The following is a 27196-nucleotide window of genomic DNA, read 5'->3' as shown; positions in this document are numbered from 1 at the left end:
TTTAATACTTTCTGATCTTTTTTAAGATGGACATATACAGCTCATACATTTTCAGTTTTTTCCTTTAATATAAAAACTTAAGGTTGAAAAATGTCTCTAAAAATTGTTCTAGTTATATCTCACAAGTTTTGATATGGATTTAGTTACTATTTGAAAATATATTCTAAGTTACATTATGATTTTCTTGACCCAAGAAAAACTGCACTGGGGTCAGTCAGAGAAAGAAAATGTCATCCACCAGAGAAGATTAGGAAGATAGGATGATTATATGCAATGTGATAACCTGGATTCTGGGACAACATTGACAAAAAAATTAGTGGAAAAATAAGTAAAATCTGAATGAAGATTATAATTTAGTTAATAATAATGTACCAATACAAAATTTACACATACCATGGTCATAAGATAGTAAACATTAAGGAATTCTAATATCTTTCCAACTTTCCTATAAATCTGAAATTGTTAAAAAATAAAAAATAGGATTGTTAAAGAATGTGAATTCATTAGATTTTATTTTCTGTTTCTATTAATTATAGATAAGTAATTAAAATCTTTCACTATGACAATCTGTCAAATTTTGTTTATGCACTTATTATCAGATGCACACTAATTTTGCCTTTCACTATAAAAAAAAAAATCTCTATTTGTTGTGGCAGATCTACTTTCCAGGTATCTTCTAGAGCATAAAAATTTAAAGTGATTTTTATCTTGCTGGTAAATTAAAATTCTATCATTAGTAATGTTTTTTGATTTTTCTATTCTTTCCAATATTAATATAGGTACACCAACTTTCTTTTGACTAGTAATTATATAGCATCTCTTTCTCCTTGTAATCTTTCTATATAATCATATTGTTTATATAAGTCTTGTAAACAGCAAAAAAAAAAAAAAAAAAAAAACTACTTTAATCTAGCCTCAGAATAATTTTCTTTCTTTCTTTCCTTCCTTTTTGTGGCACTGAGGATGCTAGGCAAGTGCTTTACCACTGAGCTACATCTCCAGCCCAGAACCCAGCACTTTTTTTCCCCCTTTTTTTATTTCAGTGATTTCCCCCCACATTTTTATAGGTGTATTATAGTTATATAATGAGTAATTTGTTGTCACGTATCAGACATGCCCACAATATAACAACATAATTTGGCCAATATCACTCCTAGCACTCTCCTCTCTCTCCCCACCTCCCACCCCTTGGTCCCTCTTTCCTCTACTGATTTTCCTTTGATTTTTAAGATACTCGCCCCCACCTTTCTTTTCCTTTTGCTTTCTAGATTCAGCATATGAAAACACATGACCCTTGACCTTCTGAGTTTGACTCATTTTGCTTAACATGATGGTCTCTAGTTTGATGCATATTTCTGCAAATAACATTATTTTATTTTTCTTTATGGCTGTATAAGATTCCATTGTGTATATATGCCACATTTTCTTTATCCATTCAAATGTTGATGGATACCTAGGCTGGTTCCACAGTTTGGCGATTGTGAATTGTGCTGCTACAAACATGGATATGCATGTATCACAGTAGTATGATGACTTTAATTCTTAAGGAAAAATACTGAGGCATGATATAGCTGGGTAATATGGTAGTTCCATGCCTAGTCTTTAAGGTACCTCTATACTGATTCCCACAGTAATTGTACTAATTTACAATCCCACCAAGAGTGTAAAAACATTTATTTTTATTTGTATTCTTGATGACTGCCATTCTGACTGGTATGAGATGAAATCTCAGTGTAGTTTTGCAGAATACTTTTTAAAATTAGAGTATTTACTCCTATTTAAACTTACTATAATTATTCATATTTTTCTTCTAGAATAATGTTATTGCCTGGTGTAGTGGTGCATACCTATAATCCCAGCTACTCAGAAGGATGAGACAGGAATATCACACCTTTGAGGCTAGTCTGTGTGACCTGGTGAGACCCTGTCTCAAAATAAAAATAAATAAATAAATAAAAAGGGCTGAGGATGTAACTCAGTGGGTACCCTGGGTATAATTCCCAGTATCAATAATAATAATAATAATAATAGAGTAGTAGTAGTAGTAGTAGTAGTAATTTTATTAACTGATACATAGAAACATAAAACTACATTATTAATGGGGTACCATGTAATGTTTCATACATGCATAACATTTAAAGTAGGTTAAACAGATGTATCTCCTCAAACTATCATTTATTTTTGGAAACTTTCAAAATCTATTCTAGATTTTTGAAATGTAAAGTACATTATTGTTATCTACACTGTGCAACATCACACAACATTTTTTTGCTTCTATCTAACTGTAACTTAGTACATATCCTCCCTTACTGTCCCAAGTCTCTGGTAACCACCATTATACTCTTAAATTCTATGAGATCAACTTTTTAAAATTCCACGTGTGAGATTATATGGTACTTATTTTTCTCTGCTTGATTTATTTAACTTATTTTTATCCATTTTGTCCCAAAAGACAGGGTTTCATTCTTTTTTATGTCTGAGTAGCATTCCATTATATATGTGCACTACATTTTCTTTACCCACCATCAGTAGATGGATACTTAGGTTATTTCCATTTCTTTGCCATGAATAATTATTCATATATTTAAATTGGTTAAATATACCATTCTCTCTGTCCTATCAGTTCAATATTACTTTATCTCTCCTTTTTTCCTTCTTTTTAGACTAATTCCTCTTTTCTACTAATCTAAAAGTTACCCACATGTTTTCTATGGTTTTCATGGTTACTCTAGAATGCACTATCCAATAGTACTTTCTACAATGATGGAAATTTTCCAAATCTATGTTACCCAATAGAATATCTATTGGTCACATATGGCTATTGATTATTTTTCTTGTGGTACTGAAGTGTCTTGCTCATGTTAGGCAAATGCTCTACCATTGAGTTATATCTCTGGCTCATGAGTCTACTGAGAAACTAAAATGTAGTTAGTACAACTCAGAAACTAAATTTTTAAATTAAATTTAACTAGATATAAATGGCTACCATACTGGATGCTACAGAAACCATAAAACATCTACTCCTACCATATCAAAATAAAAAATCAATTTTAGGCCAGGCACAGTAGCATGTACCCATATTTCAGTTGCTTGGGAAGTTGAATTCGAGATCAGACTGGGCAACATAGTGTGATCCTATCTCAAAAAAAATTTTTTTTTTAAATTATTTTCTTCTTTAATAATTCATTAATTCATTCTAGGCCTTTGAAATACTTTAATTCCATTTAATCCTTCTTCAAATTTGTTATTATTTTTGCAAATTCTAGCATGAATTTTTAAATCCAAAAGATGTTACTTGTGGCAAGGAGCAGTGGCCCACTCCTGAAATTCCAGCAATTTGGGAAGTTAAGGCAGGAGTATTATTGCAAGTTTGAGGACAGCCTCAGAATTAAAAAAAAAAAAAAAAATTTAGTTGCAAATGGACACAATACCTTTATTTTATTTATTTTTATGTGGTGCTGAAGATCAAAACCAGTGCCTCACACATGCTAGGCAAGTGTTCTGCCACTGAGCTACAGCCCCAGCCCAGCCTCAGCAATTTAGTAAGACTGTCTCAAAAAAATCAAATCAAATAAAAAAAGATTGGGGATATAGTTCAGTGGTAAAGCACCCCTGGGTTCAATCCCCAACACACACACACACACACACACACACACACACACACACACACACAGAGTTATTTTTTGTACATTTAGATTTATATATGTACTTATATTATATGCTCTCCATTCAACTTTTCTTTCAATCAGGGATCATTTTCCTTCTGACCAAAATATTTACTAATGGCCTATGGCTAGGGATGTAGCTCAGTGGTGGAATGCTTGCTTACTGTACATAAGATCTGGGAGTTTAATCTCCAGCATGGCAAAAAATTAAAATTTAAAGTCTACTGGCAGCAAATGATCTTAATTTAGTTAATCTGAAAGATGATTTTGCCTCAGTAAAAAGTAATACTTTTACTGAGAACAGAATTATAGGTTAGTATTTCTCTTCTTTCAGCACACTGAATGTATCATTCTATTGTCATCTGGCCTCCAGGGTTGCTATTAAGGAATTAGTTATCAACTGATAATTGGGAAGGAAATACCTTTGCAATGACTAAATTTTGGTGCCCACCATCCAACAACAAATGTGGGGATTTATTTGCAAGACAGTTATTTACAAAACATAGAACTGGACTACTGAGAACAGCTCTGAAATGTATTTGGTACAGACCTATGAAATTCAAACTTTTGCCTTGTTCTTTTCTTCCAGCAGCAGAATTCTTCTGGTACAAAGAAAGTAAGCAAAAAAAAATACAAAGCAGACATGAGGCTATTCTGAGTTTGAAAACTGCTGTCTAAACCAGTAAACCTGATTATTGTTTTTCCACATTAGAGAACTTTTTCTTTAAGCATATGGACTCACCTGTTTACTGGACGACATACAGATATTTATAAAGTCAAAGAGATGATCTGAGTTCACTTTTTAGGAACTCAGGCTTAATTTCCTCAGGCTATCACCACATTCACCTAAAGAATCAAAACTACCTGGCATTGCATCTGCCAGAATATATCTTGACCCACTTTGGTTTGCATACATGGTTGGGTATATTAAGACTTTTCAGTGATCTTTTCAGAGGCAGAGTACCAGTAAGGACACAGAGGCCCTACTTAGAGTAAGCCATCCTTCAATTGCCCAGAATACCAGATGCTTTTATGAATGGACAGGCATGGAAAATGCATGCCATGTTCTTACTATTATGATCTCTATTATGATCTATAGTTAATGAGGGCATGCTGCACTCCAACAGTTAATATTTACTGAGAACCTACTACGTAGCTAGGAGTGGTGGTGCACATCTATAATGCCTCCTACTAGGGAAGCTGAGGCAAGAGGATTCCAAGTTTGAGGCCGACCTAGGCAACTCAGTAAGACTGTCCTATTAAAATAAAAAAGTAAAAAGGGCTAGGAATGTAGCTCAGTGGTAGAGAGCCCCTGGGTTCAATTCTCAGTACTGCAAAAACAAAAGAAGAAAGAGAGAACCTATGATGTGCTAGGTACGGTTCTAAATACTGAGACAAAGAGCCCAGCCTTTAAAAAACATACATTATAGTGGAAGATGACAGTTACTCAGGTAATGGAATAATGATTCTAATTAATAATAAATGGTAAAGAAAATAAAAAAGGGTTATGTGAAAGACAATGAATGGGGGATAGGGAGGGTAATGAATTTTAACAAGTGGTCAGGAAGGTCTCTCTAATAAGATAGTATTTGACCGAAGAACTAAATGAAGAATCAGAAATGCGAAGATCTGAGAAAATAATGTGTTAGGGAGGAGACCAGTATTCCACAGTGGGCAATCAGTCAACACAAAAACCCCAAGACAAGAATGAGCTTGACATGTCTGAAGAGCATAAAGGAGCTAATGACGTTCGATGGACAGCTATAATTCGTTACTTGGGAGGTTATGGAAGGAGAATCACAAGTTCAAGGTCAGCCTAGGCACCTTAGCAAGACTCTGTCTCAAAAAATAAAAATAAGGGCTGCAGTTACAGCTCAGTGGTAGAATGCCCCTTGGTTCAATTCCCAGTATGACAGCAATAACAATAAAAGAGAAAGACAGAGAGAGAAAGAAAAGTAGATAATGTTGCTTAGAATGCATAAGAAGGTATGAGAAGTACAGGAGGTGATGGATACACAGGAAGAATCTAGATCATGCAACCCATGATAAAAATCCTAATTAAGAGTTTTATGGGGGAGATCCAAGATGGCGGACTAGAGGGAGGCTGCGTTCCTTGTCATTCTGTAACTCCAGTTTCAAGCAGAGGATATCTGTTTCTTGGTAAGGCAGTTTTATGCTGCTTATTGATCCCCTGCTGTTTACACTGTTTGTCTACTGTGATCACCTGCAGTCTGCCAGCATATCGACGCCTTTTTCGAGTGCAGACTGCCCACTGTGAGGCGCCTATCATCTGCCATCTGCCTGCCTCTTGCCTGTCCATCACCTGTATTACACCTATCCATCGATAACCCACCACACGAAGTTCACCTCCAGATCATCCAACAACAGACAGCAAACTGATCGCCGACCGCCAGTGGAGCACCAGCTGCCTGCTGTTGCCTGGAAGTTCACTGTTAACGGTACCTGCAGGTTTGATTACATGTGGCTGCCGCCATTTTGAGACAACAGCCAGGCCCCATAGGCCAAACTGACTGAGCCCCGTCTCCAGGATCCCTCAGCCTGGATCACTCCCTGCATCCAGGGCCCTCACATCGACTGACTGCTCCCTGCGGCCAGGAACCCCCAGTCCAACTGACTGTGCCTTATCACCGGGACCCCAGACCAACTGATTGCAGCCGGCCTCCAGGATATTGCAACTACACCAAACACACCTGACCTCCAGGACCCCTGCCAGACCAACCACACCCCACCTCCAGGACCTCTGCTGACCACGTCCACACCCTGAGCTGCAGCTCCCCATTTTCCAACACATTTGGAAGCCAGAACAGTCATCTTGGATAATCCTGGAAGCCATAGCACCGATGGTTAGGTGGGACAAATCCCATCCTGAGATGCCTGCTGGAGACTTGAAGCTCATTGTCAGGTACCTCTCATGCATCAGGCTACTGAAGACTGGAAGGTTTGAATACTATATGACTGTTATAGTGTAGATTTTCTTTTTTCTTCTTATTGAACAATTTTAAGTTTTTATTTCTTTACTTTTTTGCTCTCTTTTCCTTTTGTTTACCTGTTCCCTCAGAGTCTCTTTCTTCCTTTTCACATGCTAACATCCAATTTCTTTTGATTACACTCTCACCCTTTCTATTATCTAGAACTTCTGTATATTCTGTTCTTATCCAATTAACAGCTACATTCTACATCCCTCTGCATCCCCTTTGTCCTCCATTAGAAACTGCAGACCTTATTGCAAATCTGTATGTTTTACTGAAGATAATATTTGAACTCATTCTATTTATTATGACAATATTGTTAATGTCCTCATAGGGGCTATTTGGTCTAGGATTGCATAGTGTCTGAATTGGGCACTGCTAATATTGAAAAGATTTTGGAAACCTACAGGGCCACCATAAGCCTATAGGGGGAAATCTGCAATACCCCAGATCTGCACTGCTAGAGGGGAAGATACATGAACAACATGAAAAAACAAGGGAAGAAAATGATCCAAACAAATCTAGATTCTATATTAATAGAATCCAATGACAGTATGTTAGAAGAAATGTCAGAAAAGGAATTCAGATTATACATGATTAAGATGATTCAAGTGCAGACCGAATAGCCCATCTCATACAGTGGCTGCCTCTCATGCGGGCGGCCCAGGTTCAAATCCCCAGCACTCTGAGATTGTGAAAATAACAAACAAACAAAACTAAGATGATTCAAGAAGCAAAGGATGAGTAAGAGAGCAAATGCAGGCAATGAATGATAATACCAATAAGCAGTTGAAAGAGCAACTGCAGGAAGCAAAGATCATTTCAACAAAGAGATAGAGATTCTCAAGAAAAACCAAATGGAGATCCTTGAAATGAAGGAAACAATAAACCAAATAAAAAACTCAATGGAAAGCATCACCAAAAAACTAGACTACTTGGAAGACAGAACCTCAGATAATGAAGACAAAATATTTAATCTTGAAAATAAAGTTGCCCAAACAGAGAAGATGGCATGAAATCATGAACAGAATCTAGAAGAACTATGGGACATCATGAAAAGACCAAATTTAAGAATTATCAGGATTGAGGAAGGCACAGAGATACAAACCAAAGGAATGAACAACCTATTCAATGAAATAATATCAGAAAATTTCCCAAACATGAAGAATGAAATGGAAAATCAAATACAAGAGGCTTACACAACACCAAGGGCACAAAATCACAAAAGATACACACCAAGGCACATTATAATGAAAATGCCTAACATTCAAAATAAAGATAGGATTTTGAAGGCTGTGAGAGAAAGCATCAGATTACATATAGGGGGAGACCAATATGGATATCAGCAGACTTCTCAGCCCAGACTCTAAAAGCTGGAAGGGCCTGGAACAACATATTTCAAACTCTGAAAGAACATGGTTGCCAACCAAGAATCCTATACCCAGCAAAACTAACCTTCAGATTTGAAGATGAAATAAAATCCTTCCATGATAAACAAAAGTTAAAAAAATTTACAAATAGAAAGCCTGCGCTACAGAATGTTCTCAACAAAATATTCCATGAGGAGGAAATGAAAAACAACAATGGAGGTCAGCAAAGGGAGGAACAACCTTACAGAAAAACCACTCAAAGGAGAAACCAAGACAAGTTAAAAACCAAAAATAAGCCCAAATGACTGGGAATACAAATCATATCTCAATAATAATCCTGAATGTTAATGACCTGAACTCATCAATCAAAAGACATAGACTGGCAGATTGGATTAAAAAGAAAGACCCAACAAAATGCTGCCTGCAAGAGACTCATCTCATAGAAAGACATCCACAGACTAAAGGTGAAAGGATGGAAAAAATCTTCCCATGCACATGGACTCAGTAAAAAAGCAGGGGTTTCCATCCTTATATCAGATATGTGGACTTCAAGCCAAAGTTAGTCAGAAGGGATAAAGAAGGACATTTCATACTGCTTAAGGGAACCATAAATCAGGAAGACAAAATGATAGTAAATATTTATGCCCCAAACAATGGTGCATCCCTGTACATCAAACAAATCCTTCTCAATTTCAGGAATCAAATAGACCATAACACAATAATCTGGATGACTTTAACACACTGCTGTCACCACTAGATAGATCTTCCAAACAAAAACCAAACAAAGAAACCATAAAACTCAATAACACAATCAATAACCTACATTAATAGACATATACAGAATATTCCATCCATCAACGAGCAAATTCACTTTCTTCTCAGCAGCACATGGAACCTTCTTGAAAATAGACCATATGTTATGCCACAAAACAGCCCTAGGAAATGCAAAAAAATACAGATACTGCCTTGTGTTCTATCAGATCATAATGGACTGAGAGTAGAAATCAATGACAAAATAAAAAACAGAAATTACTTCAACACCTGGATATATGCTATTGAATGAAACATGGATAACAAAAAACATCAGGGAGGAGATAAAAAAATTCTTAGAGGTCAATGAGAACGACGATACAACATATCAAAATCTCTGGGACACCATGAAAGCGGTACTAAAAGGAAAATTGATTGCATGGAGCGCATTCCAGAAAAGAATGAAAAGTCAACAACTAAATGACCTAACATTACACCTCAAAGCCCTAGAAAAAGAAGAACAGAATAACAGCAAAAGTAGAAGACAGGAAATAATTAAAATCAGAGCTGAAATCAATGAAATTGAAGCAAAAGAAACAATTCAAAAAAAAATTGAGAAAACAAAATGTTGGTTCTTTGAGAAAGTAAACAAAACAGACAAACCCGTAGCCACACTAACAAAGAGAAGGAGAGAGAAAACTCAAATTACTAAAATTCGTGATGAAAAAGAAAATATCACGACAGACACCACTGAGATACAGAACATAATGAGAAGCTACTTTGAAAATCTGTATTCCAACAAAATACAAACTACCGAAGACATTGACAAATTTCTAGAGACATATGCTCCTCCCAAACTGAACCAGGAGGACATACACAATTTAAACAGATCAATGTGGAGCAATGAAATAGAAGAAGCCATTAAAAACCTACAATCCAAGAAAAGCCCAGGACCAGATGGATTCTCAGCTAAGTTCTACAAGACGTTCAAAGAAGAACTCATTCCAATACTTCTCAAAGTATTCCAGGAAATAGGAAAGGAGGGTACCCTACCAAACTCATTCTATGAAGCTAATATCACCCTCATACCCAAACCAGGCAAAGACACATCAAGGAAAGAAAATTTTAGACCAACATCCTTGATGAATATAGATGCAAGTTCCTTAACAAAATATTGGCAAACCGTATCCAAAAACATATTAAGAAAATTGTGCACCACGTTCAAGTGAGGTTCATTCCTGGAATGAAAGGATGGTTTAACATCTGTAAATCAATAAATGTAATCCATCATGTCAATAGACTTAAGGATCATATGGTTATTTCAATTGACACAGAAAAAGCGTTTGACAAAATACAACATCCCTTCAATGCTCAAAACACTAGAAAAAATAGGGATAGTAGGAACATACCTGAACATTGTAAAGGCTATTTATGCTAAGCCCATGGCCAACATCATTTTTAATGCAGAAAAACTGAAAGCATTCCCTTTAAAAATGGGAACAAGATAGGGATGTCCTCTTTCACCACTTCTATTCAACATTGTCCTCAAAACTCTAGCCAGAGCAATTAGGCAGACTAAAGAAATTAAAGGGACACGAATAGGAAAAGAGGAACTTAAGCTGTCACTATTTGCTGCTGACATGATTCTATATTTAGAGGATCCAAAAAACTCCTTCAGAAAATTTCTAGACCTCATAAATGAATGCAGCAAAATAGCAGGCTATAAAATCAACACACATAAATCTAAAGCATTTTTATATGCAAGCGATGAAACATCTGAAAGGGAAATGAGTAAAACAATTCCATTTGCAATAGCCTCAAGAAAAATAAAATACTTGGGAATCAATCTAACCAAAGAGGTAAAAGATCTCTACAATGAAAACTACAAAATATTGAAGAAAGCAATTGAGGAAGACCTTAGAAGATGGAAAGATCTCCCATGTTCCTGGATAGGCAGAATTAATATTGTCAAAATGGCCATACTACCAAAAGTGCTATATAGATTAAATGCAATTCCAGTTAAAATCCCAATGATGTACCTTACAGAAATAGAGCAAGCAATCATGAAATTCATCTGGAAGAATAAGAAACCCAGAATAGCTAAAGAAATCCTTAGCAGGAAAAATGAAACAGGGGGTATAGCAATACCAGAACTTCAACTATACTACAAAGCAATAGTGACAAAAACGGCATGGTATTGGCACCAAAATAGGTGGATCAATGGTACAGAATAGAGGACATGGACACAAACCCAAATAAATACAATTTTCTCATACTAAACAAAGGTGCCAAAAATATGCAATGGAGAAAAGATAGCCTCTTCAACAAATGGTGCTGGGAAAACTGGAAATCCATATGCATCAGAATGAAACTAAAACCCTATCTCACCCTGCACAAAACTCAACTCAAAATGGATCAAGGACCTTGGAATCAGACCAGAGACCCTTCATCTTATAGAAGAAAAAGTAGGTACAAATCTTCTACATGTTGGCTTAGGATCAGACTTCCTTAACAGGACTCCCATAGCACAAGAAATAAAGGCAAGAATCAAGAACTGGGATAGATTCAAACTAAAAAGCTTTCCTCTCAGCAAAGGAAACTATCAGCAATGTGAAAAGAGAACCTACAGAGTGGGAGAAAATCTTTGCCACTCATCCTTCAGATAGAGCACTGATTTCCAGAATATATAAAGAACTCAAAAAACTCTACACCAAGAATACAAATAATCCAATCAACAAATGGGCTAAGGATATGAACAGACACTTCACAGAAGAAGATCTACAAGCAATCAACAGATATATGAAAAAATGTTCAACATCTCTAGTAATAAGAGAAATGCAAATCAAAACTACACTAAGATTCCATCTCACCCCAATTAGAATGGCGATTATCAAGAATACAAGCAACAATAGGTGTTGGAGAGGGTGTGGGGAAAAAGGTATATTCATACATTGGTGGTGGGGCTGCAAATTAGTGCAGCCACTCTGGAAAGCAGTATGGAGATTCCTCAGAAAGCTTGGAATGGACCCACCATTTGACCCAGCTATCCCACTCCACACACAATGGAAAACTACTCAGCTATAAATAATAATAAAATTATGGCAATTGCAGGCAAATGGATGAAATTGGAGAATATCATGCTAAGTGAGATAAGCCAATCTCAAAAAACCAAAGGATGAATGATCTCACTGATAAGTGGATGTTGACACATAATGGGATGTGGGAGGGGGACAAGAATGGAGGAAGGTGGAACTGTATAGAGGGAAAAGAGAGGTGGGAGGGGTGGGGGGAAGGAAAAAATAACAGAATGAATCAAACACCATTACCCTATGTAAATGTATGATTACACAAATGGTATGCTTTTACTTCATGTACAAAGAGAAACAACATGTATCCCATTTGTTTACAATAAAAATAAATTAAAAAAGAAAGAGTTTTATGGGCTTAGGTTGCAGCTCAGTGGTAGAGCACTTGCCTTGTATGTGTGAGGCACTGGGTTCAATTCTCAGAACCACATATAACAATAAATGAATAAAATAAAGATCCATCAAATAATTTTAAAAAATTTAAAAAAAGAGTTTTGTAACTTATTTTAGTTACACTAGAAGTTTCTAAGAACATACGGGGAAGAGATTATTTTGCAAAGATCATTCTGAGTGCCAAGACAATTCAAGAGAGAAAGAATAATCTTTTCAACAAATGGTTGTACTACAGCAATTAGATAAACACATGCAAAAGAATAAAGTTGGACCCTTTCCTCAAGATATATACAAGAATTGGGGTTGGGGCTCTAGCTCAGTGGCAGAGCACTTCTCTAGCATGTGTGAGGCACTGGGTTCAATCCTTAGCACCACATAAAAATAAATAAATAAATAAATAAATAAAGGCATTTTGTCTATCTACAAGTACAAAAAAAATTTTTAAAGATACACATGAAAATTAATTCAAAATGGATCATATGCCTAAATGTAAGCAATAAAACTATAATTCTCTCAGAATAAAATACAGGAGTAAACCTTTGTGATTTTCAGTTAGGCAAAACCACCTTAGGATACCAAAAGTATACGACAAAAGAAATAACTTGATAAATTGAACTTCATGAAAATAAAACCTTTTGTATTTCCAAGGATACCATGAAGAAAATGAAAAGACAGCCCACAGAATGGCAGAAAATATTTCCAAATATATATCTGATAAGGAGTTGTAGTGAAAATATATTAAGAACTCATAACTTAATAACAAAAAAGACTAATAGCACAATTAAAAATAGGCAAAGGATCTAAACATATTTCTCCAAAGAAGATGTACAAATGGCTAAGAAGCACATGAAAAAATGTGTATCAATATATTGGATATAAGAGAAACACAAATAAAACCACAATGAGATACGATTCTACACCTGCTAGGATGGCTACAATAAAAGAGAGATAAGTGTTGATGAGGATGTGGGAAACAGAACCCTCACATACCTGCTAGTGAATGTGTAAAAAGGTGCAGTCACATTGAAAGATGTCAAAAGACTAAATGTTATATATTTTAATTTATATGAAATATTTGAAATAGCCAAATCTTTAGACAGAAAATATAATGGGAAGATTGAGGGGAATGGCGAATGATTACTAACAGAAAAAGGCTTCTTTTGGGGGTGATAAAAGTGTTCTAGCCAGGTGTGGTGGTGCACGCCTATAATCCTGGAGAGGCTTACACAGGAGGATCCCAAGTTCCAAGCCAGCTTCAGCAAAGTCAGGGTGCTAAGCAACTCAGTGAGACTCTGTCTCTAAATAAAATACAAAATAGGGCTGGGGATGTGGGTCAGTGCCCCTGAGTTCAATCTCTAGTACCCCTACTGAAAAAAAGGTGTTCTAAAATTGTTTGAGGTGGTAGGTGAACACCAAATGGTGCTAGAGCAAGTAGACATCCAGAGGTAAAAAAAAATAAACCAAAGTCTTATATCTCATACAAAATCAACTCAAAATGGATCATGGACTTAAGTGTAAAACACAAAACTATAAAACATTTAGGATAAAAAGCATATGAGAGAGAATATTTAGGACCTCAAGTTAGGCAGTTTCTCACTTAATACCAAAGCATGACATAAAGAGAAACATAAATACACTGAACTTCACTGAAATTTAAAAAAATTATGCTCTGTGAAGACCTTCCTGAGATTATGGAAGAACAAGCTTTAGGCTGGGAGTTTGTTAAACACACATCTGACAAAGAATTAATGTCTGGAATACATAAAGAAATCTCAAAGCTCAACTGAAAAGAATCAATCTAATTAGAAAATGGGAAAAATAAATGAAGAGATGTTTTATTGAAGAGATCTAAATGGCAAACAAGCACACAAGAAAAGACGCTTAATATCATTAGTGATTAAAGACAGGCAACTGAAAAGTAGTGAAACATCATTACATAACAGAATGTCTGAAATAAAAAATAGTGACAATGCCAAATGCTGACACGGATGCAGAGGAAGTAGATCACTCAGATGTTATTAGTGGGAAAGTAAACTTTTGGGACAGGCATTCTGATAAATAGTTTGGCAGATTCTCTCTCTCTCTCTCTCTCTCTCTCTCTCACACACACACACACACACACACACACACACACACACACACACAAATCATTACCATATGACCCAGTAATTGCGCTTCTAGGCGTCTAATCCAGAGAAATTAAAACAAAAACTTGCACACAAATGTTTATAGCAGCCTTATTCTTAATACCAGGAAAAGGAAAACAGGTAAATAGTTTGACAGGTTGAAGTGGCTTAAACCACAACATGGAATACTATTCAGTAATAAAAAGGAACAAAATATTAGTATGTGCCACAACCTGGATGACACTCCAGAGATAAGACAAGACAAAAAAGAAAAAAGAAAAACAGGCAATCATAAAAGAGTACATACCATATTATTTTATTTGTATACTATTCTTGAAATAACAAAGTTATAGAAGTGGAGAACAGATTAGTGGTTGCCAGGAATGAAGAAGATGAAGGTGGGAGAAAAATAGGTGTGGCTATAAAATGGCAATAGGCAAGATATGGTGGTGGAAAATGTTCTATTTCACTTTGTTAATGTCATTTTCCTGGTTTTGATATTTTACTGGAGTTAAATTGCAAAGTAGACATCTGCAAGATGTTACCCTTGGGGAAACTGGGTAAATGTTCAATGAATTGCTCTGCATTATTTCTTACAACTGCATGTGAATCCACAATTACTTCAAAATTAAATGTTTAATAATAGTAATAATAAAAAGGTAGTGGGGCAAGGTGGTGCACACTTGTAATCCCAGTGACTTGAGAGGCTGAGGCAAGAAGATTGCAAATTCAAGGCCAGCCTTAGCAACTTAGCAGGACACTCAAGCAGCTCAGTGAGACCCCTGTCTCATGTGATGATGACTCCTTTTTTTCCTTTAAAGTTCACAAGTAAATAATATTTTGACATTTTTACCTTATATTTTAGAAATATGTAAATAAGTTATAATAATAGTGAAATAGTATAGGAGTAGACAGAAGACAGATTAAAGGAATGAATAGAGAAGACTGCCTACAGGAAAATTTAGTTATATAATATGATAAAGAAATTATTTCTTTTCTTTCTTTCTTTTTCTTTTCTTTTCTTTTCTTTTTTTTTTTTTTTTTTTTTTTTGCGGTACTGGGGATTGCACCTAGGGCTTCACATATGCTAGTAAGTGCTCTACTATGAGTTACATCCTCAGGCCAAGAGGTCAGTCTCTATGGACTAAAGCCAACTGGAATTCTTACTCTCCAGTTATCACATAAATTTGGTCAATGACAGATTCTGGAGGAAATCAGAGAGAGTCAGAGTAGATATTACCTTCAGCCTTCCCCTGCTGGGCCATAGCTTGGTAGTAACTGAATTCCTCTACTAATGGCCACAGCTCCAGGCTTATGGTTCAGCAATTGATCTTGCTGGGTTCTACTAACTACACCCTTTCCTTATCTCTTCAGAGTTAAGAGTAGCAATAATTTTTTGGCTGTTGTTAACTCTACAATGCTTCATTATCCCTCACTTGTTTCCCCAGCTTTGACCATAACTTTGTAAATAAATATTCTCTTCTTTAAACTTTTGTCAATTATCCTTAGATGTGTCATCTACTTCATGTCAGGGTCCTGATGTACTTGCCACGGAGGCAAAATCTAGAATGCTAATCTAGTAAATTTCAAGGGTCACTGTATATTTGGAAATGAACAGAGTGATGGGAATATGAAAGAAGTTTTAAAATAAATGTTGGGGTGATTAAAAAATCTCTTTTCAAAGTCGTACAGTAAAGAATGTGGCCTTGCTCAAAGAGAGTTCTGGTCTTTGTACAGGCTCCTGGAGACAAACTCTAAACCCTTGGAATTTCCTTAGTAATAGGAGAATCTTTGTAATTTGAGGTGGGTCCCTTGGACCACACCTATAGTTTATATTAATGAAATGACTCATGAGGCCCCCATGAACAACATGGTGTCAGTTCAGCCTACTGGAAAGGAAGAACTGGAGACTAAATTCAACCATATGGGCAATGAATCAATCATATCTATGCCATAAAATCTCAATAGAAAAGTCTAACACTGAAGGCCAGGATTGGCAACATTCCATGTATATTGACATATATCAATTTCAAGAAGATAACATGTCCTGAGGACAACAGAGGCTTTGTATTTGGAATCTTCCTAGTTTTTGCCCTATGTAGCGCTTTTCTTGGCTAACCTATTATCTTTTCCCTATAACAGTGAGTTTAATAGGTTTCAGTGGACTCTGGAAATCTTTCTAGAAAAGTATTAAACCTGAGGGCACTCTGGGGAAACCTCTGAATTTGTGGTAGGTATGAGGAGGAAGGATAATCCTGTGTGGACTCTTTGTCTAACTTTGTAGTTGGATTCTAACTCCTTGCAGGTGGGGTCAGAATCTGGGCCAACTTTGGTATTTGGTAGTCTGAGAGACTGTGCCCTTATCTTCAAGATTTGGTTAATTCCAGATCAAAGCACAAAAACATAAGTACCAGAAAATATAAATTAATTTGTGAAATTAATAAATTTCTGCATTTATGTTTATATAATTTAAATTCTTCTACTTACCTGAGGGTCCACTAACCACCCATGATACAAAGGAATATCAAGAAGATCAAACACTATGCATTCCGGTGTATATTCAAACACTCGAACACCAGTGAATCTTACATTTACATCCAGGCCTGTCTGAAGTTTGTGCAAAATTGCCATAGCATCACTCATATTCTGAAAATAAAAAGGGGAAAGGTATAGTTCAGAAAAATCAAAACAAGAGTCACAAAAACAGCATACCCTTGTAGTCCCAGCTATTTGGGAGGCTGAGGCAGGAGAACTGCTTGAGCACAGGAGTTTGGGGTCAACCTGGATAAATAGAAGAATAGAAGAACAGAAGAATAGATAAATATTAACTAACATTCTAAACATTTACAATACAATGTCAAGTATTAGTAAGAAAAATTCAGTAGTCTGAGGTTATACAGCGTGCAGGGGTGAAGAACCTATTTTAGATGTGAAAGTTTAAAGTAAAAACTTTCTATGTAAGCCCAGTGACTCAGGGGGCTGAGGCAGGAGGCTCAAACATTCAAGGACAGCCTCAGCAACTTAGCAAAACTCTGTCTCAAAATAAAAAATAAGAAGGGTTGGGGATGTACTCAGTGGTAGATCACTCCTGGGTTCTATCTTCATTACTCGGAAAACAACAACAATAAACCAGTTTCTACAGTCATCCAGGTGTGGTGGTACACACCTGTAATTCCAGTTACTTGAAAGACTAAGGCAGGAAGATTGAAAATTCAGGGTTAGCCTGGGCTACTAAGTGAGACCCTGTCTCAAAAATAAAATAGCTCAATGGCAGAGTAGTTAAGTAGTACACGGAAGGTCCTGGGTTCCATTCCTAGTATCACACACACACACACATAAAAAGATATTTGCAGACCCATGTTCATTACAACATTATTCACAAAAGTTAAGAAGTAGAGCTGGGAATGATGGTGCACACCTGTAATCCCCATGGCTCAGAGGGCTGATGCAGGAGGATAGCAAGTTCAAAGACAGTCTCAGCAACTTAGCAATGTCCTAAGCAGCTTAGTGAGACCCTGCTTCTAAATAAAACATTAAAAGGGCTGGGGAATGTGGCTTGGTGGTTAAGCGCTCCTGGATTCAATGCCCAGTACCAAAACAAATAAAAAATTTAAAAAAGGGGGAAGTGTAAGTGGCCTAATGCCCATTGTCAGATGAATGGATAAAAAAATATTAAGGATTAAAAAAGACAGAAATTCTGTCAAATGTTACAACAGATGAACCTTGAGTACATTATGCAGAATGAAATAAGCCAGTAACAAAAGTACAAATACCTTTGACTCCATTTAAATGGGATATCTAGAGTAGTAAAAAATCATGAAAACATAAAATAGAATGTTGGTTTCTAGGGACTTAAGGGGATGAGAAATGGAGAGTTATTGTTCAATGGGTATAGAATTTCACTTTCATAAGATGAAAAAGTTCTAGAGATCTGTTACACAATGCTGTGAGTATAACTGACACTATTAAACAGTATAATTAAAAAATGATTAAAAGGATAAATTTCATAATATGAATTTATGAAATTTTGGTTTTTTAATAAGCTACCAAGTCATGAAAAGTCATGGAAGAAACTTAAATTCTTTTACTAAGTGAAAGAAGTCAATTGGCAAATACTACAAATGGTATGATTCCAAATGACATTCTGGAAATGGCAAGTCTACAGAGAGAGTGATTGTCAGGGATTAGGGAGAGAAACGGATAAATAGGCAAAGCACAGAAGATTTTCAGGACAATGAAATTATTCTGTATATTATAATGGTGAATACATGTTTCATGTATTCATATCCATAGAATGTACAGTGCCAAAAGCAAACACAAATGTATGCTATGAACTTTGGGTGATAAGGGCACATTAACCATATGACAAATGTATCACTCTGATGTGGGATGTTGATAGTGGGGGACGCTGTGCATGTGGTGTGAAGAGGTACAGGAGGCACGTGGAAATTCCCTACTCTTTCTACACTCAAATTTGAAGTGAATGCCTTGAATCTAAAACAGTTCAAATTAAAAAAAGAAAAGGAAAACAGGAAGACTTCTTCAAAAATGACAGCTAAATAGAGATCAAAGCAAAAAGTCTTGGGAAGCCCTGGGGAAAAGACCATTCCAGACAAAGTGGATAGTAGTGTACAAATTCTGATGCAGAAATGAGTTTATTACATCATCCACAGAACCACTAGGAGTCCAGCAACGCTAGACTAAAATAAATGAAGTGAAAAGTTGTGGAGATGAAGTCTGAGAGCTAGGCAGAAAGTGGATCACAGAGACTTATCCAAATTAAGGAGTCTTTCTGTCCACAGTTCTCAGTAAATGTGATCACATAAGTCAGCAATGAAGACTATTTTTAAAAGTATTTTTCTAAACATTTTAACATAGTAAATATGAACATCTGTATAGTACACATATTTGATAGAAAAAATAAAAAATACATAAATTTAATAAACTTTTACAGAATCTCTATAGCTTTTCAGACACTATGCTAGAAGATATAAAAGCAAAATCTAAGTAGATATAAAATATGACTACTGGAGGAGCTTATAGTAGAAAGAGTAAATATGAAATAAACCCTCCTATATTAAAACTAGGGCTGGGTGCAGTGGCCCACACCTCTAATCCCAGCAACTGGGGAGGCTGAGTCATGAGTTCAAAGCCAGCCTCAGCAACTTAGTAAGGCCCTAAGAAACTTAATGAGACCCTGTCTCAAAATAAAAAATAAAAAGTGCTGGAAATGTGGCTCAGTGGTTAAGCACCCCTGGGTTCAATCCCTGGTACCAAACAACAACAACAACAACAACAACAACAATGAAATCCCCCAAAATTAGGGAGCATCTTTGAAATTTAAAGAAGACAAATTTAGGTCATAAAATTAAAGTTCTGTTTTGCCAAATAACTTGTAAATCCCATTTAAGAAACTGTACAGACAGCAAACAAAAGTATTAAAATGTTTTAAATGCATGATGACACATTTATAAATAGTATAACACTGTTGTACAGTGGATAACACTATTAAATAGTCTTTGACCTTTGTCTTCATAATAAGTATATTACCCTAAAACAATATATTTTCTCAATCTTTTCAAAAGTTAAATCTTAAAAACATTCAGCTCACATCACATTTTTTCCCTTAAATGTGGTAAAAACTTTTCTAAAGCCACACTATGATGAATCTGAAAAAATGTGAACAATATTGAGCAATCTAAGGTTTATAATTCTACCATCAAATTTTTCTTCTATTTTTGTTAAATTCTTGGCTGCTAAATACCCACCTTCCTTTAGGGGCATTATAATTTCTTTCCTTCCTTTTTTCTCTTATTTTTCTTTTTATGCTTGTGGCACTAGGGATTGAATCCAGAGGTGCTCTACCACTGAGCTACATCTCTGTCCCTTTTTATTTTTTATTTTTGAGACAAGTCTTCCTAAATTTCCCAGGCTGTTCTCAAACTTTTGATCCTGCCTCAACTACCTGCTTCCTGGTAGTTGGAATTAAAGGCAGGCACTACCTGGTGCCTAGGTGGGGGACAGTGTAATTTCTCATGGTTCCTGAGCTCATACTTATATCTTCACATATTTGCTACATTTATTATGGATTTAGTATTAAAATAACTGAATAGTATTTGATAATATTGGTAGTTTAGCTCCATAGAGATTTATAAAACTGATAAAAATAAATTTATAAACAAAGGATTAAAAGGGGTTAATCTTTTGTCACCTGGTTCTTAATTTCACAATGATAATGAATATTATAAAATATAAATTTGAGGGGTGATTGCTTACATCATAAGAAAGGATTACTATTGAATCCTTTAAGACAGCGGTTTAACTGTTTCTTATAACTCTTTCCCATGGTACTTTGAAAATGATAAAATATTTTAAATTTCAATATAAAATATATTTGCAGTTATTTAACATGCCAATCATGTGTTCTTATACTATGAGGGTATTTAGTGTTAAGTTAAACTGGAAAAACATGTTCTTTATTAACATCATCTGGTAAAAAGGTTAAAACTTAGGATGATGGCAGCTCTGCATTGGTTTTCTAAAATTTAGGTTTGACCATATCTGCTCATATAAAATTACAAAAAAGAACACTATTACCTCATGTCTGTGGAACATTAAACACTAGTTTAGACTCAGCCATATCACCTTGGTACATACCATTCTCAAAACTAGTGTAGTAATAACCTCATAAAAACTCATAGGGCTTATTTTAAGTGAAGAGTACCTTTTGCCTGATATTTTATGAAATGCAAGCAGTCGTTAGATATTGTTTCTCTCAACTGTGAGACAAAACTTTCAACCACTCTTCGAGGGTCTAAATCATCATAATGGAAGTGTATTCTGAGACTGCAAGATAGACTTGAAACAAACAAAATGTTGACATCATTTGCAAACATTTGTCAATCAAGCTTTTCTAAGGAATGTGAAATAGAAGTAAAATGAATTCAGAGGTTAATAGGAAACTGCAATCATCACTCATAATTTCTAATTTAAATTTGTCATTAATTGAAAAGTCTGATTTCAATAAGAAATGAAATTTGATAAACCAATGATACAAATTAAACTTTATAATTTTATACTTACAAAGTATCATTTACTGGTTTTATATATTAGAAACTTATATAATATTTCATTTGAGTTGCACACCTATAATCACAGCAACTTGGGAGGCTGAGGCAGGAGGATCGCAAATTTAAGGCCAGCTTCAGCAATTTAGTGAGGTCCTAAGCAACTTAGAGGACCCTGTCTCAAAATTAAAAAGTAAAAAGGGGTTGGGGTTGTGCTTCAGTGGTAGAGCACTTGCCTAGCATGTGTGAGGCACTTGGTTCAATTCCTCAGGACCACATAAAAAGATAAATAACTAATTTTTAAAAAAGAAACCTTTAAAAAACTTTTTAAAAATAAAATAAAAAGGGTTGGGGGTATAGCTCAGTGGTAAAGCACCCCTGGATTCAACCAAAAAAAAAAAAAAGATTTCATTTGAAAACAGGTTTCTATTCCTAAAAATGTTTGGAAATCATTGCTTTAAACTACAAATTATTCCAAAAAGTATTTTGGTGGGGGCAGTGTTGACTACTGAATTTAGGGCTTCAATGAGCTAATCCCACAGCCCTTTCTTAATAAAATTTAAATTACTTAGCATACAAATTTGGTTTTAGCTATAGATTTCCTATCTTGGATAACAATGAAATTCAAAATGTTGACTTTTCAATTCTATTAGGACAAGATTATCTGAACATTAAAATCCAAGAAATTTTGCAATACTGAAACATTTTGTTTTCTTTTTTGTGAATTTGATACTAATGAAAGCATGCTTAAAAAGTTGCTTTTAAAGTGAGTAAGAAGGTTCCAGTGATACTTATTTCTTCCCTGGCTGATACGTCCTTCCACTAAACAAAGCATTTTTTTTCCTCCTTCTCTTTCCAAGTAAAGAGGAATACTGAAGAAAACAAAGTTCTGCTTGCTTTCTCCCAGCTCTAATGATTTTGAACCTAGTAACCCTGCCTATATTACAGAACAGTATCTCTAAAGAACATACCAAGAAATGTGGACATATTGAAATTACAAAACAGCAAAATGTGTCCTAATGACACACCAGAAACACCACTTGCTCAACTTTGTTCGAAACATAACTTTAGGGGTGGGGATGTAGTTAAGTGGTAGAGTCCTTGCCTAGAATGCTTGGGAGGCCCTAGGTTTGATTCTCAGCAATAAAAAAAGAAAAAGGAAAGAACAGAAAAAGGAAAACATAATTTAATTGAAAAATATAAATTAAACCAAGGAAAAAATCAATGACAAATTCATGTGAAAGTTAAATTTTCAAAAAAATTACCAGATTATTATTCCCCACAGATTGTAGAATGGTATTGACATATCATCCTATATAGTATATGTATTCACAGAAAATAGGAATCTTAAAAGTATGGCCTACGGGCCAAATCTGCATACCAAGGGTTCTTACATATTTAAAGGGTTGGGAAAAAAGAAAAGAATATGCAACAGATACTGACCATATGTGGACTGCAAAATCTAAAATTTTTACTATCTAGTCCTTCGTAGAAAAGACTGCAAGTCACTGCTAAAGAAAATAATGTATATATAAAAATTATATATTTTAATATAATAAAAATGTTTATTACCTGTTCATAATTTAAACGTTGAATTTCTGAAATTTCTTTTGGCTTTGCATCGAGCATGTAATCTCCTGTAAAAAGAAATTGTGAAATTATCTTTTAAAATGTTACTTTTCTTCCTGTTTATAAAACTAAGATTTCAATTATAAATTTTTAAACATTGGATCAACATAAATGTTGACTCCCCCAATTCTATCTAGAGAAAAGCAATAACTCTTTGTGATCTTCAGGTATTTTTTCAATGTATTCAAAAATACCTTTGGATTTTTCTTATTTCCCATTTTACAATACATTTGAGTTTCTTTATATATTACTGCATATAAAGCTCCCAAAATGTGTACCAACTTCTATTGCTACCAACCAAATATTCCCCTAGTTACTTCATTAACAGTGGGTGTTATCAGTATGCTAAATATGAAACTTCAGAAAAACCAAAACTTTTTGCATTAAAAAACAGATATTTAAAAATATGTATTTTAATTTGGTATCATTCCTCACCACCCCCATGATACTGGGGACTGAACTTAGGGGAAATTTACCACAGACCTCTATCTCCAGTCATTTTTATTATTTATTTTAAAAGAATTTTGCCAAATTGCTTAGAGTCTCACTAAACTGCTGAGGCTTTACACTTGTGAACCTTCTGCCTCAGCCTCCCAGGTTGTTGAGATTAGATGTGCAAGGCAAAAGATATTATTTTTAAATTTTTTGATAGTCTGGGGATTGAACCCAGGGGCACTTCACTACTGAGTCACATCCCCAGGACTCTTTTAAAAATCTGAGATAGGGTCTCACTTAGTTACTGAGGCTGAGCCTCAAGCTTGATCCTCCTGCCTCAGCTTCCTGAGATACCAGTATCACAGGCATGTGCACTGTGCCCAGCATTTGTCCCTTTTTAATGTTTAAATTTTTAATTTATCTGATAGCAACAGTGAGATATGGAACTAGTTTTAACCCAACCTCCCAAACTGCTAACAAGCTAATAAAATTGCTTTAATATAACCTTTATTTTTCTAATTCAAAATAAACTTTTAAAGACTTCATCAAGTATTGTGTTAAACTTTTCAACTCTGATCACAAAAGAATTCCTATGAACATCAATATATTATTTGTGAGCTTTCAATTAAAACTTTAAGATAACAAAGTCTAACCAGAAATGACTTTATTCTACATGGATAGGAAGACTCCAAGAGCACTAAATTAATTGGTTGATGGAAATGTATGAGCAAGTCAATTTAAGAAAAATGTTTTGAGTCTTTACACAGTACATTATATATATATTTTTTAAATATTTTTTTAGTTGTTAATGAACTTTTATTTATATGTGGTACTGAGAATTAAACCCAGTGCCTCACACACGCTAGGCAAGTGCTCTGCCACTGAGCCACAACCCTAGTCTCCTATCTTGTGTTTCTATATGGATTTTTTTTTTTTTTTTTTTTTTTTTTTTTTGGTAATGCCTCAAGCCCCATGCAGGACTTTCATGCATGCCAGGCATGTACTCTATCACTATCAGAGTTACCTCCCCAACCCCATGTTGAGTTTTTTTTTTTTTTTTAGGGGGGGGGGAGTGAGTAATGGGGATTGAACACAGGGGCACTCGACAACCACTGAGCCATGTCCCCACCCCTATTTTGTATTTTATTTAGACTCACTGAGTTGCTTAGCACCACCCTTTTGCTGAGGCTGGCTTTGAACTCACTATCCTCCTGCCTCAGCTGCCTGAGCTGCTAGGATTACAGGCATGCGCCACATCGCCTGGCACAATACCTTTATTTTATTTATCTTTATGAGGATCAAACCCAGTGCCTCACACATGCCAGCCTTGAGGTCTACCACTGAGTCATAACCCCAGCACCCCCATGCTGAGGTTTTGACATAAGATTTAATTGAAGGGGCTATGATTGTAGCTCAGTAGTAAAGCGCTTGCCTAGCATGTGTGAAGCATGGGGTTCAATCCTCAGCACCACATAAAAAATAAATAAATTTAAAAAAAACTTTAAAAAAAAGATTTAATTGAAAACTATGATTTTGAGCATATGCTACATATTACTTATTCAAATAACTGAGAACATAAATGCTATACTTGAATTCTATATTTGGATTCTTTTTATTTTTTAGTATTTTTTAGATGTTGATAGACCTTTATTTTATTCATTTATTTATATGTGGTGCTGAGAATTGAACTCAGTGCCTCACACCTGCTAGGCAAGTGCTCTACCACTGAGCCACAATTCTAGCCCTTCATTTGAATTCTATATTTATTTTGATAAGAGATTGCATGTTTTCCTGACTATCACCATGGTGGGGTCAGGATCTGAGCATTATATAAAACAGTATGAAATAATCCTGGAAATGCTACTTTAGACAAAATTTAGGTGCAAAGGAAATGATTACTAAGAAAGACTTAGATAAATAACTCTTCTTTCCCAAAAGTCAGGAAAGGTTTCTAATAAAAAGAAAAATAGCCTAGCTAAGGAAAATAGCCTCTAAGATGGGCCTCAATGATCTTCATCCTCCTAATAGTCATATTACTTTTTTTTTTTTTTTTTTTCCTGTGCTGGGGATCATAGAACTCAAGACAAGTACTATACTGATGAGCTACACTCCCAACCTCTTTGTATAATCCTTTCCCTGAGTGTAGGATGAATTCACTAACTCACTTTGAATAAAATGACAAAAGAGGGCTGGGGTTGTAGTTCAGTGGTAGAGTGCTTGCCTAGCATGTGTGAGGCACTGGGTTTGATCCTCAGCACCACACAAAAAAATAAAAAAAAATAAAAGGTATTGTGTCCATCTACAACTAAAAAAAAATATTCTACAAAAATAACAGAAGAAATGAGCTGTCTCTTTGAAAATTAGAATATAAAATATTATGGCTTTTGTAGTTCTTTCAACTGAGTGCTCTAAAGAAAGTCAGCAGCCATGAAGAGGCTCCCACGGCAAGGAACTGAAGGAGGAATAACCAGGAAAGAACTAAGGACCTCAGTCCAACAACCCACGAGGAACTATATCTTGCCAACAACTGTGTGAGTGAACTTAGAAGTCAATTCTCCTGAGCTGCACCTTCACTTGGATCTGCAGCCCTAGTCAACACCTTGGCTGAAACTCCCTGGTACACCCTCAATTAGGGCTACTTAGCTAAACCCTTCCCAGATTCCTGATCTATGGATACTGTGAGATAATACATGTTTATTGCTTGAAGCTACTAAAATTTTGGAGTGATATGTTATATTGTTACATAGCATTAGATAACTAATACATAATGGTAGAACCAGATATGTTTTTGAGAGAATCTGTAATAGAAGAATCAGATATTGTTTATGTGTATACACATGGCACATTCTAGGGATAAAACAGTCTTGTACATGCTAAACATATACTTTACCACTGAGTTACATCACCAGCCCCTCAAATCATATTTTAAAAGGCTGAGTTTGAGTTTTTAAAGAAGTATCTTTCAATTTTAGACAGATAAACAATCTCTTAAGAGTGTTATTTTCACTGGGTGCACACCTATAATCCCAGTAGCTCAGGAGGCTGAGTCAGGAGGATTCCAAGTTCAAAGCCAGCCTTGGCAACTTAGTAAGGCCCTAAGCAACTTAGTGACACCTGTCTCAAAATATAAAAAGGGCTGGGGATGTGACTCAGTATTAAGCACCCCTGAGTTCAATCCCCAGTATAAAAAAAAAAAAAAAAAAAAAATCTATTTTCTCTAACCTTTGTATTTATACTTGGTCAACAATACTATTTCAATCACAAAGTGTTTCTTGAAAGTTTACTATATTTAGTGAGGGGTTAAATGCTAGGATGTAAATGTTGCTGTTTAAAAAAAAAATTGTGTCAGGCAAAAAACATAAGAAATAGAGAATAAGATAATGATAAAACAATATAAAGTGTAATAAATGCTTAAATATCAAATGATTTTGAAAAGAGACTAATCAACTGTCAACCTCAGAGATATACTTTGAGGGGCACAGTCTAAATTGAGTTCAGCAAAATGGGGAGAACCTGGAAAGGCAGTGGAAGAAAAACATTTTTTGAGGGGTAAGGGATGATGGGAATGATGGAGAAAGCTAAACACGAGGGCTGGAGATAATAGCTCTGTGGCAGAGTACTTGTATAGCAAGATGCTATTCAATCCCCAACACTGGGGGAAAAAAAAAGGCACAAATAAGATCAT

The 27196-nt window shown here is 35.3% G+C and overlaps 1 protein-coding gene across 2 annotated transcripts in view; it reads right to left on the bottom strand.

Moving 5' to 3' along the window:
* MINDY2 (MINDY lysine 48 deubiquitinase 2) overlaps positions 1 to 27196 on the bottom strand; it is an 80541-nt gene that overhangs the window by 27343 nt on the left and 26002 nt on the right. For both annotated transcript variants that reach the window (XM_079125918.1, XM_079125917.1), the window contains exons 3-4: positions 23020 to 23084; positions 16868 to 17026 (exon numbers count right to left, since the gene is read on the bottom strand). In XM_079125918.1, the coding sequence (XP_078982044.1) occupies positions 16868 to 17026; positions 23020 to 23084 (224 nt within the window). The remainder of the gene's footprint in view (positions 1 to 16867; positions 17027 to 23019; positions 23085 to 27196) is intronic.

The sequence above is a fragment of the Sciurus vulgaris genome, assembly GCF_902686455.1.
Source record: "Sciurus vulgaris genome assembly, chromosome: 2".
NCBI classification, from domain to species: Eukaryota; Metazoa; Chordata; class Mammalia; order Rodentia; family Sciuridae; genus Sciurus; species Sciurus vulgaris.
This window is presented reverse-complemented; position numbering and strand designations above follow the sequence as displayed.